Below are 20,664 nucleotides of genomic sequence, written 5' to 3' on the forward strand. Positions count from 1 at the left end.
GTCGTCAAGGTCAAAAGAAATCTCCTCGCTGCCGCTTTAGCTGTTTTGACAGAAGTATCGACACGTCGCCAGCGCCATTGTTCGCATTGGCAAAAGCTACTTTGTGTCGAAAAAGTCATTCACTAATGCTCGAAGTCATTTTGCGCGTCGGAAGACGCAATAAGCTGACGAATTGATTTTCCCAGTCGTGCCATTGTGTGGGTGGGATTACCGTTGTTATTGTTTTGGAGGAGTAAATGATTGATGTAATAGCTAATATTGAATCGAAAAAAAGTTTTTTTTTCTTATTTTGCACAATTTCTACTTCTTGGCAGTTTAAAAAAACACTTCTAGTCTTGGTATTTGTGACTACCCATGAACTAAAGTGTTTCAGATAAACAAAACAAACCTGTTTTTCATCAGTACTGAAATATCAACACATTTAAGATCGACAACATACATGTTAAATAGTCTGAAATGCACCTTTTTTGTTAGCGTTGTTGCTCTTTTCCCATGCTTTTCTTCGCACCACTCACACTACGTCGCCGGCTGGGACCACGGGCCCGAGCAGGGCCAAGTTGTCCGGCCGGTCAGTGTCTGTTCAGGCGCGGCCCGGGTACTAATCCCCCGGGGCTGTCAAAGGACCCCGCGCTGAACTCATCCTGCAACACAGGAAAACGCTCTAATTGGGGGATTTTCTCCATCATTAATTCCAACCAGAGCCCCCCCCACCCCACGCTACCTTCCTCCCCACGCCTCCTGCATCTCTCCCACACTTTTCTCCTGCTTAATCTTCTGCCTCATGTTTCCATTTTTCCTCATTTCCACTCTGACATCCTCACAATTGTGTTTGTGTGTGCGAAGAATGCAGTTTATGTTCCAATTTAAAGACCATTTTGATGTTCTCGAACCCACACCACTACTCTTTATCTAATATTATAAAACACAGGGCTGATCACAACAGGTGAATGAAATCAAAAGGTGATCAGAAGGTCAAGTTAATGAGCCAATTGAGAGGCACAAAAAGACAAACATTCTAAAAACATATGTAGATGTTACAGTCCACCTAAACTCGACATTGGACATTATCCCTGGTGAGTATGATGCGGTTTATTTTAGTGTTTTTTTTCTCGACCTCATCAGATAAATATTGATTATGAATTGCTTTAGGATAAAAAGAGAACAGTTGTATGCTGTTAAAATGTTCAATAGTATTGATGGGTTCTCTTATAACGCCATCTGAAGAGATGGATTAAGATGGGTCAATCCTCACTAAAAGACATGCACATTGCAGATGAATAAAATGACAATTTAAAACCCAAAGCCCTTCTTTAACTAAGTGGCTGAAATCAATACCCAACTTCTGTCCCCTAAATAATAATAATAATTTAAAAAAAAATACATACATATATATATATATATATATATATATATATATATATATATATATATACACATATATATATATATATACATATATATATATATATATATATATATATACATATGCACATGTATGTATACAAGTGTATATATACACATGTATGTATAAAAGTGTGTATATATACACACACATGTATGTATACAAGTGTGTATATATACACACACACACATGTATGTATACAAGTGTGTATATATACACACATGTATGTATACAAGTGTGTATATATACACACACATGTATGTATACAAGTGTGTATATATACACACACATGTATGTATACAAGTGTGTATATATACACACACATGTATGTATACAAGTGTGTATATACACACAAATGTATGTATACAAGTGTGTATATACACAAATGTACGTATACAAGTGTATATATACACAAATGTACGTATACAAGTGTGTATATATACACAAATGTACGTATACAAGTGTGTATATATACACAAATGTACGTATACAAGTGTGTATATATACACAAATGTACGTATACAAGTGTGTATATGTACACAAATGTACTTATACAAGTGTGTATATGTACACAAATGTACTTATACAAGTGTGTATATACACAAATGTACGTATACAAGTGTGTATATATACAAATGTACGTATACAAGTGTATATATACACAAATGTACGTATACAAGTGTGTATATATACACAAATGTACGTATACAAGTGTGTATATGTACACAAATGTACTTATACAAGTGTGTATATGTACACAAATGTACTTATACAAGTGTGTATATGTACACAAATGTACTTATACAAGTGTGTATATACACAAATGTACGTATACAAGTGTGTATATATACAAATGTACGTATACAAGTGTGTATATAAACAAATGTACGTATACAAGTGTGTATATATACAAATGTACGTATACAAGTGTGTATATATACAAATGTACGTATACAAGTGTGTATATACACAAATGTACGTATACAAGTGTATATATACATATGTACGTATACAAGTGTATATATACATATGTACGTATACAAGTGTATATATACATATGTATACAAGTCTATATATACATATATATGTATTCAAGTGTATATATACATATGTATTCAAGTGTATATATACATATATCTGTATGCCATACATATATATACACATGTATACATATACATATATATACATATATGTATACATGTATATATGTAAATATATACATATACATATATAGCTTTTTTACTGTATGGCCAGAAATTTGTCAGAATGTCCCTCCAAGAAAGTGATGGAGCGGGCCCTACGTCACCATGTGCTCAACTTGCTTTGGGGGCAATTAGGGAGCCGAGCCCACCCTCCCTTGGAAGCCCTGATTGATTGGAGTCTCATCTTCCTAACGGGCTGGCTCCCTGCCATCCAACTATGGAGGATTGGGAGGGGTGGATAAAAAAACACGAGAGAGAGAGAGACAGAGAGAGAGAGGGGAGACACAGTTGGAGCGCCAGTGACAAGCACAAGGAAAAATAAAGAAAAATGTCCCTGCGCATGTATGTCAGATGATAACGATTATTCTCTCGTAATCTTGGATTTCTCGTTGGAGTTAGCGGGCTCCAAACTGTGGGAATGGGCAGGCGGGTCAACATAAAAGGAAGAAAGCGCTGCTCTCCTCTTCTAGCAAACTATATTTATTTCCAGTAGAACTTTGTTCACGTCTTTCCACAATATTCGCTGTGTTCCAAGCAAAAGGAAGGAAAGGAATGCTATTGCTAGGACATCAATGGGCTTTCTACAAATCAAAAACAGCTTCACGGGGTTCAAAGGGGAGAAAAACAAAACAAAAACAAATTATGTGCCGGTAAAAAACGAAACAAAAAACATCTAGTGCAGTTTTGTAAATAACCTTTGGCTTATTGGTGGTTGCATATCACGCATTGCTGGTGTCAGGCAGAGATTAGTACCTGAAAAAAAATTGCAATTTTAACAATACTGGTAAAATTATTAAAAAAAACAAAAGAAAAAAATCATTCCATTAGGACACAGGTGTCAAACTCAAAGGGCCTGGGGTCAATTCTGTTCACTTTGTAACTCATTCATACTGTACATACATACAAAAAGTTAACTTTTTGGGCCAAAAATAAAATGATGACGAATGCTTTCATTTTTTTCAACAAGGGCGCCGCATTTACTGAATTTTCTATTCGCAATCACATTCATTGGTTCACCTCCTGCCGTCAAAATGAGTTCATATGGAATCTTAAAATACCCAAAAATCAGCAGGAACCGACAAACGAACAAGAAGCATCTCGAAACATCCCTGAAAATAAATAGGAAATGATCCAAAATTGACCAGAAGTGACCCGTTTGTCGCCTAAAATGGCAGTGGGAAAAAAAGTTGCAAAAATACTCATTTCCTGCTATTGACAATGATGTCCAATTTACTTCAACTGGCAGTGTATACTCATCTTTCAGTGCCATTAACGTCCCATCCATCTTAATGATCCCATTTACTTTGATTTGCTTTGTACTTTGTGCTTTTGCTTTGTTGTTCTGTCTAATCACCCTCTGCTACTGTCACAATGAAATTTCCCATATACGGGATGAAAAAAGTTATCCAATCCAATCCATGAACCTCAATGTCAGCAAGTAAGTTAACTTTTTGGGCAAAAAATTAAACAATTTGACCCACATGAGACCTAGTGTGCATTAATATGGCCCGCAAACCAAAGTTAGTTTAACACCCCCAGGAAAACCATAACTGCGATGCGGCCTCCAACAAAAAAACAGTTGGACACCTCTCAATTCCTAAAAAAACACCATCCAAATAAAAAATGAGCATCAGTTACCGAGTGTCTTTACCTCACCGACCAATGAAGACAAACTCATGGACAGATGGACAAGACCAAGATGGTGTCACTGGCGATCACCGGCGCTCTTATCAATGTTTTGATTGGGAGACGAAGCACAAATGGTTCCGAGGTTCCTATTTGCTGGTGCCCGAGACCCTCCCCGGCTCAAGTGCAGACAAAGAGAATCCACTTGGATCAATTGTGCCGAACAAAGGCTGAACTATGTGGGGTGATGCATCACACAGTGCTGCCCCGAACGTACACTGAACTGCCAAACAGCCTTTCTCCTCCAACGGCCACTCGAGCACAAGAAATGAAGCAAAACTAATGTTTTTTTTTCTTCCTTGCGCCCCTTTTTTTTGTTGTTGCTACATTCCGTTCCTCCCTCATCAAACCATGACGGCGTACCAAAAAAGCAACTGTGCATAATTATTATGATTATTTTTTGGGCATATTACCATGTTGCCGTCTTACCTCAGGCTTAACTGTACGTGCTAATGTAGCTAATGAATGTATAGTTGTCTTTTTGTATAGAAAATAAAATGAATGATGAGTATCAGAATTTGTTGTTAAAAAGTTACATGCAAAGGGTATGTTTGCAGTTTTTTTTGTTTTTCTTTTTTTAAATTGAAGTTGAAGAATTTGTGGGAAAATATGTCAGGACAGAAAAACAAAAAAATCTGCATTTGTAATTTGATTAAAATTCAAGCCATGATTTGAGAACAAAACTAGTTAACTTTTCCCAATAAAAATTTAAGTTATTGAAAAATCTGATGATTTTTGGGGGGTTGTTGGGGTCATTTAAAAATATATTCAAGTTTGCATTTTCCAATATTGGATTTTCTTTAAAAAAAAACAAACAAACATGAAATTATGAAAATTCTAATTGTTATTTTAGAGGCATAAATTATCTCCCAAAAATTTTAAATAGTGTTCCAAAAATCCTTTTCTCAGCGTGGCTCTAAAACTCCTTTATACTCACCAGTCTGAAAAGCTCATTAAAAAATTTGCAATTGACTCGAATTCAATTAAAATAAAAGAATTTCGCAATGAAAAGAGGAAGAGGAACGTGATGAAGAGTAACAAATAAAAAGCAAAAGTACGTCAAATGAATGTTAACCGATGGAAACGGCAACTATGGCCACGCTTTCCAAAGAAAAGTTTGAAAACTCATCCTTGTTGTCCTTGAGTTATAAAAAAAAAACAAAGAACAGAAATAATAAAAACGTAAAAAGAGTCATTTTCCTTCTCATAGCGGCTAACGTCCCCGCTCGATTGTCATTGGCTCTTGGCGGTCACATGGGTAGCCAAGTTTTATCCATGGACTGGATGTGTTCCTTGGCTTTCATCCTCAGTGCCGCGATACTGGAAGTGCGCTGGTCCAAGTCCTCCAACGGGAACTTGTCGGGGTACGGCGCCGGGCACTGGTAAGGGGGCGGAGCCATACTTTGCATCCCCTGCCCCACGGAGGGGTGCGGGTTGGAGTTGAGGAAGCCGTGCCCGGGGTAGTTGGGCTGGAGCCCTTGCGTCGGGCTCATGAAACCCGGGATGCCGTGGACCGGCGTGCCGCTGGACAAGGGGGACGCCAACCATGGGTCCAAGGGCAGGGAGTTGCTCATGGGTCCCATGGTACTGTGGACCGGCGCCGGGCGGTTGAAGCAGAGCATGGGTGGCTCGTGGAGCTTCATGGTGCTGGCGTCCATTTTCTCCTGACGCCTCCATTTAGCTCTGCGGTTCTGAAACCACACCTGCGGATTGAAAATGTGCTGTGAATGTTTTTTTTTTATACTGCTTTTCCACTGGGACACTTTTTCCAGGGAATGTGTGGTGTTTTTTTGTTTTTAATTTTAGTTTGTACCAATCAGCCTGTATGAGTTGACACGTCCAATAAATCAGTCATGCTGGCTGATGTAAGAAACGATATTAGCTAAGGGACTATTTATTCAACCAATTATACTTCAGATTAGTCCTTACAGAATGAGATTTATTTATTTGATTCAATGATGTCGACATTTTCCAATCCTCGGATTGTCAACAAGCTGGTCTGAGTATCATTGATTATACAGCCAAATTCAAATGGCAGAAAAGAACTGATGTGATCGACATATCTATTACTTTTCAAAAACTTTTTTTAATGATTCTATCAAGCCTGTTTTCTCTTTAATAGCGTTTTTTTATTTTCAATTCCTTTCAAGATAACAAATCTGCTCTTTTTATTGGATTTTTATCAAATGAAACTCCCTTTGAAATGTGACATTCTTCAGTGCAAGGGTGTCAAAGTGGCGGACAGCGGGCCAAATTTGGTCCGCCGCATCATTTTGTGCGGCCCGAGAAATTAAATGATGAGTGGCGACTTTCTGTTTTATGACCAAATTCAAATGAAGATTATAGATGTATAGGGAAAATTTCCCTTTTTTTAAATCATTAATTGGAGAACATTTGTACTATAATTTGAATCTCCCAAAATAATCTATCGATCAGCATGATCGGAAAAGCTGTCAATTCAATCGATAAATTTTGGCAGCCTAGTTGGAAGACATAACGGCCCCCTGGATGAAACCGAAACTACGACGTAGCCTGCGACAAAAAATGTGTTTTTAATGAATGTTTTTTTCCCCTTTCATTGTGCATTTTTTGACTAGTGCGACTTATAGTCCGAAAAAACTCCCTTACATTGGGACGTAATTATTATTCTTATTTTTTTTTTACAATTTAACAGGCTAAGATGTTTGGAAACACACCACTAATTAGTATCTAGTCCAATCACTGGATTTGGCAAGCGAGGCCCATGGCTTGTTGGCACACAACTGCTATCCTATAACAATGTTTACCTAACAGAGTTAGGATCCCAAGTGAGTTTTGAGCGCCAGAGTCGAGCACCGCTAGCAAAAAAAATCCTATTTGTGGATGTATGTGCGTCCTACCTGAACTCTGACTTCGGGTAGGTTGACTTTCATGGCCAGCTCTTCGCGGCTGTACACGTCAGGGTAGTGGGATTTCTCGAAGGCACGCTCCAGCTCGTGCAGCTGGTAGGTGGTGAACGTGGTGCGGTTGCGCCGATGCTTTTTCTTGGGTTGATCGTCCTTACACGGGTCGGGCGACCTGGCCTCGTCGCTCTCGGCGCTCTTCCTCAGATCCTCCTCGCACTTGTTGCTAAACAGATCGTCATCTGCACAAACACACGAGAGCTAGGACTTTAATCATATGCTTTCATTTGACATATCTGCCTTTATAAATTTGGTAAGTGGCTCGTCAGAGGAGTGTTATTTTAAAAACCCAATGGTGCCACTGAGTAACCTGCTTTGAGTTAAGTTTAATTTGGTTCTTGATCCCTCTTTTTATTTAAAAGTGTTCCTGTGATGCTTCCATTGACGGTGAAAAAAAAAATCACTTCACAGCATTGGACATTATATATAAAAAATACAACAGCTGAAATGGTGGTGATAAAATTACTGATAGAAGGCGCAGCAGAAAGCTATATTTAGTTTTTTTTTTTCTCCCCAGAGGATCAAGAATGCACGTACCTAAGAGTAGTGTTATATTATCCAGACAAGAAGCCATTAGTTGGACACATGCATCATTAAGCAACTGTAGATGAGTGAAGCCGTCAATCCTCTCAACCTCAATGAGGTTCATAAACACTCCTGATCGGATTTGTTAAACTTGTTTCCACTCTTTATCTCCTCCCAAAGTATACCCGACAAAACTAAATGCTCTGGCCTGGATACTACCACCAAGTATTAGACATAGAAGTATACTAAGCAGAATTGTTTTACAGTTGGACTACAAATACATACACTTACAATTAAATGGGTTTAGGATTTCCAAAGCTTTAAATCGAAATGGAATCCTAACTATTTTACATTTAGGGGTTTGGGCTTTGAGAGCATCCAGTCCGTTTCAACTGGAAGATCTGGCAGCAATCATTTAATTCACTGAAACATGATAATTCACTTGAACTTAGAAATCAAATTTTGATCATTAACGTAAAATTAGCCCCGCCAACCTGTCACCCAGGGTATTGCATTTTACATCCGATATCTGCAATATTCTGAAAGAAGGTTGAAATTAGGCAAGTTGGGGGTATTTTATTTAAAAAAATTAAATTTCTGCTTACCTTAAGCATACTCAAAACACTTCAGGACACAAAACATGAAGTGAAAGTTTCTGAAGAGAGTTTATTCGGAAATCATGATATTGCCCAAAAAAGTGAATAAAATGCACAACTAGTTAACCTCATCAGTTAGCTAACGACGCCATCCACCGAATTATCCGACTTATCAACCTGCCGCCACCCATACAACAAAAATCTTTGTGTTGAACTAAACCAACTCAGATTTTACACCGAGTAAATCCACCGGCAATTTTTTTCCCTCCCCATTTAATACTGCCTTGCGTCAGAGACAGTTCACAAGTCAGAAATGAACAGTTGATTACATTCATTAAGAACGTTCCACTCGGCAGCCCGGATGACATCATTGTTTCGAAAAACTAAACAAGTGGGCCATGTAGCAGCCGCCTTGTTTTCTGTGAATGAGCCGCGCCGGTGGCACATAAAAGCAGGGGTCGTGGCGTTCTTTCAAGTGGCGAGCTGGAGCGCAGGCGGCGACAATGCTGGATGCGGATCTCGGTTTATCCAGCTCTCATTAAGCAGCCATGACAAAGGCCGGGCTGGGACAAAGGCCCGAGGTCGGGTGTGGTTCAGCGACTAGCTCTTGTGCCTGTCAGCCCATCTCAGCCACCGGTCTGAAGGCTGCCCACTGTTTATCAGCAAGCGCACGAGGGTGGGGAAGCGGGGAAGCGGGGAATTTAGGCCTAGGTGGGGGCCAGTGACGTCCAACTTGGGAAAAGTTGCCCATCCGAGGGGAAGTGGCCTGACTTCGCCGCGATGGTGGCGTACGGTACAAAAGGAGTGATGTCATCTCTGTGGTTGTACGTGCATCGCTAAAAGCCAAATGACGTATTCTTCAAAACTAGCGATGTGCCGATGCGACACTCGGTATCGTTGCCCAGTACAAGTGAAGTATCGGACCGTATCGGATTTGGCCACAAGTAGCATTAAAAGCTAAACCGTTAGCTTTTACTCATAAGTAAAAACTAATATTGGTATAGAGTTGCAAACCTGTTACTGATGATTATTCTAAATATTCATTCATGCATTTTCCACACCGCTTATCCTCACAAGGGTGGCTGGGGGTGTTGGAGCCTATCCCATCTAACTATGGGCACCAGGTGGGGGGAGACCACGCCAGCCAATCACAGGGCACAAGGATACGGACAACCATTCACGCTCACACTCATCTAATTTGGAGTGTTCAACCAGCCTACCCTCCATGTTTTTGGGATATGGGAGCAAAGCGGAGAACCCTGAGAAAACCCACGCAAGCTCGGGGATATCACACAACTCCACACAGGAAAGTCCGAACCCGGGATTGAACCCTTGGTTTTAGAACTCAGAAGGCCGAAGTGTTAGCCACTCTTCCACCTATACTGAATATATATACACCAAATAAAGCAAATTTACCATTGATCTGTATTGACCTAATCAACCGTTGACACTTTATTACACATGTCAAAGTGGCGGCCCGGGGGCCAAATCTGGCCGGCCGTATCATTTTGTGTGGCCCGGGAAAGTAAATCATGATTGCCGACTTTCTGTTTTAGGATCAAATTAAAATGAAGAGTATAGATGTATATTAAATTTCCTGATTCCCCCCTTTTAAATCAATAATTGTAATTTTTTAATCATTTTTTGTGTTTTTAGTTCAAAAATCATTTTGTAAAATCTAAAAATATATTTTAAAAAGCTAAAATGAACATTGTTTTAGATCTATAAAAAAATGAATATTCAGGGCTTTTAATCCAGTTCTTTTAATCCATTTATTAAAAAAAATCTAAATTTTATATCTAAAATGGTCCGGCCCATGTGAAATCAGGTTGACGTTAAAGCGGCCCACGAACCAACCCGAGTCTGACACCCCTGCTTTATTACATTCAACAATTTTGAAGACGAAATTATAATTGTTGTTTTTATGATGTTTTTGGAAACTACATTTGTCAAGCTTTTTTTATTGGCTGGAAAGGCCTCACGTTTAGGGCTTTGATTGCCGCTTGTTGTGCTGGAAATCCAAAAAATATTTTGAAAAACACATTTATGTGAGGATAAAGCCCAAATTTGAATCCATGCATGAAAGCATGTACTCCTGTCAAATTCACGGAAATGAATATTTGTCTGTCCTGTCGACCACCTGTCAGATGTGACGATGGCTTCAGATTAAACATCCGCGCAACATTACGGCGATCGCCCAACCGAGGCTCGTGCATTCTAATCAGCACACAAGAGAAGAGAAGATTAGGGGGGAATTCCACAAGGAGATGGGATTGGGATTTGGGGGCATAAACCCAATGCACCATCTTGTTCTGTGATTTATCTCCCAATCTCAGGCCATACAGATCACTTAATGCAACACGACCGACATGGCAGAATGTTGATTTGAAAGCTGGCTACGGTGTCAACACATTTGACATGAATGAAAATCTTTTTTTGGATGATTACATTTCATCAGTGAGTTTGAAGTCATTCTTAGGGTTGCAAAATAAAATGAGCTCATAGTGCTGTATTTTCTGGCCACAAAGCCACATTTTTTTTAAAAAGACGTATTTCTGGACTATAAGTCGCACCGGCGTATAAGCCGTAACAGCCCCAAAATACACAATAAAGAGAACAAAACAATATATAAGTTACATTTTTGGGGAGGGCATGATTTCTGTGTTTTTTTCGTTGCCTTTTTTAAAAAAAATATGTATTTCTGGACTGTAAGTCGCACCGGCGTATAAGCCGTAACAGCCCCAAAATACACAATAAAGAGAAAAAAAAACAAAATATTAGTTACATTTTTGGGGAGGGCATGATTTCTATGAGTTTTTTTCGTTGCCTTTTGATGAGGCGTTGGAGTTCCATTTCAATCAAATTGGTTCATCTCCGTCTATTAATCACCACTGCCACTGAATTTTATCTAATGTCACTCAGCAAGTTTACCTAAAAAAATAGGAATGTGTGGAGCTCTCACCCTGATACTGGTGCTGCTGCTCTGAGCTGTCGTCTTGAAGTTGTCCACTGTAGGACGGGTGGGACTCGTGCTGCTTCCCAGGCTCGGCCAGGCCCTCGACGCCCACCTTCTGAGGCCCCGGGACCCCGGCGGGGCCGAGCAGGGAATCCTGGTCTTTACTGAATCCGAGGATGACGTCGATGCTGTGGACGTGGCCCCCCACCGCGACGCCTCCGCCTTTGGCCAAGTCGTGGAAGTTGCTGGGCGAGAGGCAGCTGTCGTCCACCATGCTCATGGTATCCAGTGATAAATGCATCCGAGCGTGCGGGCCCTTCAGCGGCTCCTGCGGCCAGAGGGGAGGAGGTCTAATTGAACGAGCAGGCGCAAATGGGAGGTCAGAGATCACCTCGTTACCTCGGAGGAGGCCTGACGTGCGCTTAAACCCGCTTAGCTGCCCACTGTGGCGGGGGGTCCTAAGGTATACCCCCTCCGACCCCGACTTTCAAAGTTGGCAAATCCTCACTGTTGATTTTAAGCATTCATCAGTCTCTGCACCACCAAACTATGAATTTTAAGAATTTGGTGGATAGGAGAAATATTCATCCATCACTTATTGAGACTGATATTTGACACTACATAATTATTCATATCATTTTTATTCATAGTTAATTTTATCCGCATATTGCACGTCACACATTTTATGATTCTGCATTACACAAATTGAACAAATAAATATTCCACAATTTTCCATGTGAAGTATTTGAACTGAAAAATTATTTTTAATGATTTGATAAACCAGTATTTCTTAGTGTATACTATATATGCTATAAATCTTTTTTTTTTACAAATTTGTACACACCTGTAGTAACCGTCTGGCGTTTTTGTTTAAACATTTGATATGACTTTTTCAATTAACGTATTTCTAAATATAAACATCTAATAATATAGCCAGTCTTTTATTTGCCTTATACAATGGAACTAATTTACATTGGTTAGCATATACTTGATTCACAATGTTACATTTTTGTATTCACTTTATTGGGAAAATAACCTTTTTTGTAATAAAAAACAAAACAAAACTGAACCTCAAAGACTTTTTCTACTTAGATAAACATCACATTTTGGGTCACGTAGGCCACAATAATAACATTTGACATTAAAGTGTGGACTAAGTGACCAAAAAATGTGATGTTCATCTATATGGTTACCAGGTCTCAATTATTATTAAAACTATTAACATTCATAAAACAGAAAGGGACTTTGGCTATAATCCATAATAACAATTTAATTTTTCTTTTTATTTATTTATTTATTTATTTTTTAAAGAAGATTGACTTACTGCCAGGGCATTGAGAGCAGCTGAAGAAAAAGGACTAAATTATAATAAAACAATATCCATTTCCGAATGATACACTCCTGCATGTACCAAATCATTACACCCATTTGAACTAAATATGTCAGTAAAACCTGAGCGTACTTAAAACAAATGCTATTTTCTCCTCCTCTTTATGCAACTTAAAAATCCAGAACAAGCTCATACAAGACGGAAAAAAATTAACCCTTCAAATAAAGCACATGGCTTACCTGCTGCTACAAGTAAACGTGTTGCTCAGTTTCTGATAGTTCTTTCTTCCACATTCACTCCCGCGGGATCCACTTTACACGCTGACTCCGCAGCCTGAGCTCACCTTGCATCCCTTAAAAAAATAAAATATAACAAAACAAAAGCCTCGTAGCGGCGTGTGGGTGGAAAAAAAAAAGTTTCAGCCAGCGTGCCCTGCAGAAAGAAGAAGAGTAAAGGGGAGGCGGGAGGAAGCGAGAGGGAGAGGTGGTCAAGGCTGGTGGGAGGTGAAACGAGGGGATTACCAAGAGGGTTATTAATTGGAATCCTTCCCCTTTAAGAGTGATTGGCAGCTGTTTTCGGCTCTACTAATTGTATTAAATGGCAATTTCATTGACGGCCACAGGAGGAGGCCTCGTCTAATGAAGTCCAGCGCAAGACATTCTTTTAAGAAATTCTTTGTCTTCGGGACAAAAGATGCGCTCAAAGTTTTCACTCGGCACAACCGGAGAGGAAACTTGGACATTAGAACACTTGAGAGTCCAAACATGAGTGATTTGCTAAGAAGTGATCCTTAGCCTGAAAAATCAAACAGAGTATAGTTGTCAAATCACTACATTCATATTATAAATGCTAATTATGTCACACAGGTACTACTGTAGCACCTGTGAGTTCAGTTCATTCAGAACACGAAACTCTTCTTATTGGTCAAAATATTTACACAATTCACCAACTTCTGATTTTAATAGCTAAAACTGTAGAAAATATACAAAAAAAATGCTGAATTGTGTTAGTTATCTTATCTCATTGAGCGATTCCCAATTTGGGCAGCATATTAGCTCAGGCCAGCTTCGCCATATTTAGTTTAAACCCTGGAGAAGAGCCGGTAATCTTAGAGTAGCCGACCTGAGAGCTTTTAAAGGTTCAATCTGGAGGACAGCATTTTCATTATAGACTGTTCTGTTCTTTGATTTGACGTGTGGCATTTACATACCCAGAGAAAACCCACGCAGGCACAGGGAGAACATACAAACTTCACATAGGAAGATCAAAACCCATCAGAGATTGAACACTCGATCTAAGGAAAACGTGCTAACCACTGGTCGGGTGAGACATTAACACTTTACAAACAAAACACCCAAAAATGCAATTTTAATCACATTTCGTAGCAGTTCCAATTTAGCCAAAGATATATTTTCTGCTTATTTTTCGTTGTATTATTTGTAAATTTGATTGAATGCATTTGCATTCTGGCATTTCAATCATTCATAAATTATCCATTTAAATTAAAAAAAAAATGTTCCAGGCAAGACAGCCCGAAAATGTAATGATTTTACAACACAGAGCACAGTATAGTAGTGTAATGCTAATGTAAGTCTTTACATTACATAAGATCACTTAAGGCCACACCAACTGTCACTTAACTGTAGACTCAATTAGCCACCAATCAATCTTCGGACAATAAACTTCTTACCGTGCTTTGAACCTTGACGCTTATAGCCCAAAAATCATCTTACAAACACTAAATAATTAAATAAAAATGTCATATACTTCACAGCGATCTGGTCACGTGTCCGATTTGACAAAAACACTAACGCTGTATAAGTTTGCCTAAGATGGCTTATGCATTAAAATACAGTACAGAAAAGAAACAAGTTTTAAATGGAAGGCCAATTTCCACAACATTCCAAACGACAAAAAAGCTCGAGACAAGTGTCGGCTTCAAACAAGGAGGCCAACAGAGTTGAAGAAGCTGATGCCAGCTTAGTGTCCTAGAAATCAGCCATGACTCTAAAGACACTAAAGAGATTTCCGTTGACCTCAAGCAAATCTAAAGATAAAGTTAAAAGGAGAACATTTACTAGAGAGGCTGCCCAAGTGTTTACAGGTATAAACTATCAGACCCTAAATTAAGGATGCTACCTAGTGCGAAAGACAGTGATTGTGATTGTCTTGATTTTGTTCTGCCAACAAGTGAGTTAAATGCATCCCATCTATGATGTACTTTACATTAACTTCATTAGAGATTAGTTTGCTGAGCCAACGGCGCGTTTCACAATAGATGCATGTCCTCTTCTCGCAAATACGCCGTATTTGTCGCTAAATAAAAAATGACTGAATCGAGGGTACGGCTTATATGTGCATAAGTCAGACTCGATAGGCACGAAACTGCAGAGTTACAATGACGAAACGCCATAATGCAAGACAATGTGGCCGATAGGGTCATTTATTTCAAAATTGAGAAAGGATGAACAGATAAAACGCTTAGCAAAATGTATTTTGATGTCCATGAAAGAAATTCAAGAAAAAAAACATCTTCCATAAAATGTGAAAAAACTCATTTGTGCCTGCCATTGCTCGCTCAGGGCGCCACCATCTTATCTAGTACCTAGGGATGACAAACCAGACTGCTAAAGACACACTTCCTGGTTGTACTGCTCACATGACTTCCTTTTTGATTTTTTTTACGTGCAGACAACACCCTTTTGGAATGTGCAATCCGCAGACGATCCTTTAGATTCATATAGTATCTCAGAAATACCATGTGCGATGATTTTTCTTAAGATTTTCCCTTCAAAGTAACACATTTGTACTCCCTATTAAAACCATGAATATGGAGGTGAATATTATGAATCACAGGGCATCTTGCATGAGAGAAATTGTAAAATTCAACGATTTTAAGCCAATTTTAAGAGTACGGCTTATATGCGGAGGCAGCTAATATGCGAGAAAATACGGTAATTATTTGAATAACAACAGTAGTGTAGTGAGAGGAAACTAAATGAGCTGAATGAATAGATGTTTGAGTACCGTAATTACTCGAATATAACGCGCACTCGAAAATAACACGCAGGTATAACTTTGGGCCAAAAAAATCTGGAAAAACGCAGTACTCGAATATAGTGCGCACCTAAAATTTCCCGCTGACGAAAATCAGAAATCTTACCTTTTTTTCTTCGTTTCACGATTGTTTTGTTCAAACAAATTTATTCATTAGAATCCTTCAAATGAAAAGTTCCTCTCTCTCTTTGTCTGTCCTCTCATACATCTCTTCGTTGAGAATCCTATCAACGTCCACGCTTCCTTCATCCACTTCCTCTTCCTCCCACAACACATCATCCGATTGGCTTTACGAGATGACGTAAAATCCGTGCGTCAAAGTGAGTTTGACAATGCTTTTTTCGATCGAAAATTTGTAATTTATTTTAGTTATTGATTATAACACTGAACTGAGAGAGGGTGAACTGAGACGGGTACGAGGCTAGAGGGGGGCAGTGGTGGTCTCGGCTTTACGAGATGACGTAAAATCCGTGCGTCGGCTTCACGAGATGACGTAAAATCCGTGCGTCGGCTCTACGAGATGACGTAAAATCCGTGCGTCAAAGTGAGTTTGACAATGCTTTTTTCGATCGAAAATTTGTAATTTATTTTATTCAATTCAATTTCAATTCAATTTATTTGGCAAGAAAAAGCACCAGGCTAAGGGCCATGTAACAAGACACAAAAAAAAAAAAAAAAAAAAAAAAAAAAAAAAATTAGTTTTTGATTATAACACGCACCCCCAACTATTGGAATTAATTATTTTGCAAAAACCTGCGTGTTATATTCGAGTAATTACGGTAATTACAGCCTAAATTGCCATGGAACTTGCCCAAAGTCTAATCGGATAGACTGTAGTGTACCTGCGAGCCTAATGAGGACTTTTCTATAAACTAAATATAGAGGGCAAAAAAGCATTCTACCATTGGTCTACTTTAAGCACCGTAAGAAAAACTAAATTCACAATTAAATTTAATCTAAAGTTCCTTCTGGTAAGAGCAATTTGGCCATGTAAAATATATAGACGTACATATTGTAGATGAAAAAGATGGTGATAACTACTGATCAAGCTGCAATAATAGCTATTTTTTGCAGGTGATAAAGAATATGCCCCTGTGATTATTCCTATACTGTCTGGCTACATGTGTTGCATCACAATTTGTGTTCAAATATTACGCAAAGGGTGAAAAATACAGCAACATCGCCACTAATTTTATTACCTGTGGGCTTTTGCATTGGTTGCGAGTATCGGAATGCGATGTAGTGTTGTCAAATGTGTGTCAAGAAAGAACAGGAACATTTAAGTGGTTTCCTGCCCTGCAAAACCTGGCCTGAATTCATTCCTTAGTAAGGAAAAGAAAGCCATAAATGATTGCAATTTAAACGTCATTTCCCTCAGTGCCAACAAGATTGCGGTGATTATCCCGTTCCAATTTTGCTCTTACAAATCTTTGTCCTCCTACTGTTTGCCCGTTATCCTGCACATAAATTGGCTAAGGGGGCAGCAGTGTAGTTTTCAAGCTGCTTGGTTTTATCAAATGACAACATAAGTCGCACTGATCCTATTAAAGGTAAAAGCAGCTAACGTGTAAATGCGCAGTGTCAGCTTACCCCGAGTGGTGGACAGACAGCCAGAGGGGGGATGGCGCTTGAATAAAAAGAGGGAAGAGTGAGCTAGCGAAGGTGACGCTCATGTGATTCACTAGTGCTTTTAACGAAGGGGGGAAAAAACTTTTACCAACACAGAAGGGTATAAACATTAGGGGTTCTTTTTTTGTCTTCTTTACATTGAGGCCTAAATTTTCTGTGGCCTATTTGAATATTGTCTATTATTGTTCTTGTAAATTAGAACTTTGAGAAAATATTAAGACTTTTAATGTCAAATGATGACAATTCAGTTTTAAGTCTTTTCAATGCTGGAGCATTCTTAAAATTGGCACTGAATTATTGAGAAACTGTGGATTTCTTGATTAATTCAGAGTATGATTTGATTTTTGTTAACAAAAAGCTCAATGACTCGATTCACTTCATTATTGCCTTCAACAATTTTTAAGCATTTAGAATACAAAGCTACGCATGCACACAAATGTAAACATTTATCTCCAAATTTAATATTTGAATCATCACGATAGTTATATTAATAATCTTAGCACACCAAAGTCTTTAAATGTATTTTTTTTTTGCAATAATACCGTTATTTTTCTTAGAACAGCAATACATTAATCCAGTTTTTTTTTTTCAAATTGGCAAATGTTTTTACCCAGTAAGTGTCTTATAAAAACAGAGCTCGTCCAGTGACGTGGGGGTCACAGGTCTCAAGCCTTTACATAATCTAATTTCTGGCATTAAAACACATCGTGAGCTAAAATAAACAGTTCTGAGCGGGTTGAAGGTAATCTACACAACTGCTTTACTCCAATTATATAAATGAAGCCCTGTATTTAACGATTACAGAGCTGGCAAATACTACGAATCTTTAGTAGTTTACTTCCCCAGTTTTTACCAAACTACTAAACTTGTATCAAAACTACGAAAAAAGTCTTATCATTAATATTGAATATCGCGTATGAAAACTAAAAAATAACAATTGTGAAAGATACACAGAATAATGTAGCCACAAATAGTGTGAGGGATTTGAAGTACGAGTGAAAAGAAATTAGACAGCTTACTCTCTGTCAAAGTAAAGTAGAAAGCCCACCTTAGAAGGTATTAGATGCCCCATTAACATATGGTCAGTGGGATAAAAGCACCAGTATGTCCTGTGACACAAAAATAAGCCTCCAGTACACAGCAAGGAAAAGTAAATCCTTCATGCAACCCCATGAAATCTTTTTTTTAATTATTATCAGCATTTGTTACATTTGATTTTACAGTAAATCCTTGTGTGGAAAATTGCAGCTCATCTTATTATTGGTCTTGAGAAAGAAAAAAAACATGAAACAGATTGAAGCAAATGCTCCAGGATACTGGTGCATTGGGTGATGAGGATCAAGCCTCAATTTGGGTTTGCGTCTCACGGGACAGAGACAAATACTGAGCTTACACCGATTTAAATCTCCTCGACGTGCTCATTCAATGTGACAACAATGCAGCAAAAAAAGGACTTCATTTTCTGCTGACTCTTCAAGTAATGTTACTTTTAGGCTACCAGCAAAATATCTTTTTCCCCATTTCTGCTACAGAGCCTCTCAGGGGAAGATATGCATATCAATTACAATATGCAAATATGAGGTTAACTAAAGTTTTATACCTTAAGAGTAATTTAGACCATCCTTTTTGCTAATGTCTTTGGCAGAGAGCAAGAATGACTATTATTAACTAATTGGCTTTAGATGATCGACGTCCAAACCAGGGGCGGAGCTTATGGGGGGAGCCGGTTTGAGAATGTAAAGGGGCGTAGTTGAGAAAGGGGGGAGTCAAAAAACAAACATAAGATGAGGGGGGAGCTAAACATAATGTTAAAATAAAACAATGATTAAGAATCCACCAGGATTGCCCGAGTTGTGACATCACAACTAATGGTCTTTATTGCCACCCTGTGGCCAAATATTTACCTTCGAACACACTTGTGGACAGAATCATTGACACACACACTCGCCAAACTCACCGCGCAGACAATTTGTCAATTTATACCTTTTTGCCGTATTTTATATATTTTTTTATCATTTGAAATTGTGTACACTGTGTAACAAATTTGGTACGGGATTTTTTTAAATTACGTTTTTTGTAAAACCGATCTTGTTTCACCTATTTCGGATCGTCTCGGTCACTGAGAGCGGACGAAAACGTCATCGGCGATCGCTAATATTGTCATGCTTTAAGCATATGCGCACGTTTCACCCATCTGCCTTTTCACGCTATAAATATAGCGCGTCAGCAAGCAATGTACCCAGACTGCAATGTTCCCTCTAAGCTGCGCGCGTGCGCAATTGCGCACTACTCTCGTCTTCTCTGCGCACAGCAAATCATATGGAGCGCAAAAAATAAAATCCCCATTTTTTTATTTTATTTAGCTGTGAGGACGCCCATTCATAGATATTTATCATTACATTTTATAATTACTAAATCATTTATGTGTAGTAGACATGCACCTGCTTATGGCAGGTGTGATACTGGTGTGTGCCCATAGCGAGCAATGATGATGTTGCTCACACCGGTACTCAGTGTGCTCAGGGAGGTTGTCTTTCTGCCCAGACAAACAAAAAATTAGAGGGAACATTGCCAGACAGTCAAGCTGTCTGCGTCATACAGCGACATCTACAGAATCTTGAATTTTGTGCATACTGATTGTGCACCCCGTCCACTTTGGAGATCATTTTAGACTTTTAAGTGCGCCCTTTGTGAGTAAATATCTGCCGCGTTGCATTTGTAAGGTTTTTTATCGCTTAATAAAGGGGAATTGCAATCATTAATAAAGGGAGCCATCGGCCGAGGTTGACAGGTATGATACAAGCACACCAATAAGGAGCTCAAGGGAAATAAAAGTTAGAATTTTGCAGAAATATACCCAATAAAATGAGACTAAAACAAAATATACAATATTCTCACCCCCCCCAAAAAACTCCCCTTCTCTAAAGGCACATCCAAGAATAAACGATTACATCTAACTAATAAAATGTACCTTGCTGTACAATAACAATTTAATAATTAAAGTGGTCGCAGCCTAATTACAGCAGATGTAATTAATCTACATCTACACAGCAGGATTATGAAAAAGGGGAATCAGGCACCTACCTTTGCTTTGAGAAGGCCAGGAAGACTTGGAAATCCTGCTGAACACCTATCAAAAAGGAAAATTGGTCAGTAAGTAGCAAAGTGCTTTCTTAGGTGCCCTTAAATGTTTTATTACCTGATGTAGACTGACTGATCGCTCAGGGATGAAATGTTTTATTTCATTTCATTTCGTGGCAGCATGTTTCATTGCAAGGAGAAGAGTTGCTGTTCAAAGTCCACCCGTCACGGCACTTCCTAAAAATTCACCTAAATATC

General features: G+C 38.7%; 1 protein-coding gene across 3 annotated transcripts; it reads right to left on the minus strand.

Annotated features, from left to right (window-relative positions):
• Positions 1 to 4,248: 4,248 nt before the first annotated feature.
• Positions 4,249 to 20,617, minus strand: rx1 (retinal homeobox gene 1). Of its 3 annotated transcripts, XM_077608213.1 has the most exons (6): positions 20,525 to 20,617; positions 20,410 to 20,455; positions 12,879 to 12,991; positions 11,316 to 11,637; positions 7,170 to 7,414; positions 4,249 to 5,993 (listed from the first exon to the last, which is right to left on the minus strand). In XM_077608213.1, exons 4-6 carry the CDS (start codon positions 11,608 to 11,610, stop codon positions 5,541 to 5,543), a joined length of 993 nt encoding a protein of 330 aa, XP_077464339.1. In that variant the 5' UTR covers positions 11,611 to 11,637; positions 12,879 to 12,991; positions 20,410 to 20,455; positions 20,525 to 20,617; the 3' UTR covers positions 4,249 to 5,540. The 3 variants fall into 3 exon arrangements, with proteins under 3 accessions (XP_077464339.1, XP_077464340.1, XP_077464338.1); XM_077608214.1 differs by lacking the exons at positions 20,410 to 20,455; positions 20,525 to 20,617 and having other exon boundaries at positions 11,316 to 11,659; positions 12,879 to 13,189; XM_077608212.1 differs by lacking the exons at positions 20,410 to 20,455; positions 20,525 to 20,617 and having other exon boundaries at positions 12,879 to 13,183.
• Between the last annotated feature and the right edge of the window lie 47 nt (positions 20,618 to 20,664).

The sequence above is a fragment of the Stigmatopora argus genome, chromosome 8 (genome assembly GCF_051989625.1).
Source record: "Stigmatopora argus isolate UIUO_Sarg chromosome 8, RoL_Sarg_1.0, whole genome shotgun sequence".
Taxonomy (NCBI): Eukaryota; Metazoa; Chordata; class Actinopteri; order Syngnathiformes; family Syngnathidae; genus Stigmatopora; species Stigmatopora argus.

What these genes read in the sequence shown, in the direction of transcription:
- rx1 (XM_077608213.1), bottom strand. Translation starts at nt 11,610, where the DNA reads ATGCATTTATCACTGGATACCATGAGCATGGTGGACGACAGCTGCCTC. An exon ending in GCAGCAGCACCAGTATCAGG is followed by an intron (nt 7,415 to 11,315) that starts GTGAGAGCTCCA and finishes GTGTTTGTGCAG; the next exon opens with ATGACGATCTGTTTAGCAAC. An exon ending in TACCCGAAGTCAGAGTTCAG is followed by an intron (nt 5,994 to 7,169) that starts GTAGGACGCACA and finishes TTCAATCCGCAG; the next exon opens with GTGTGGTTTCAGAACCGCAG.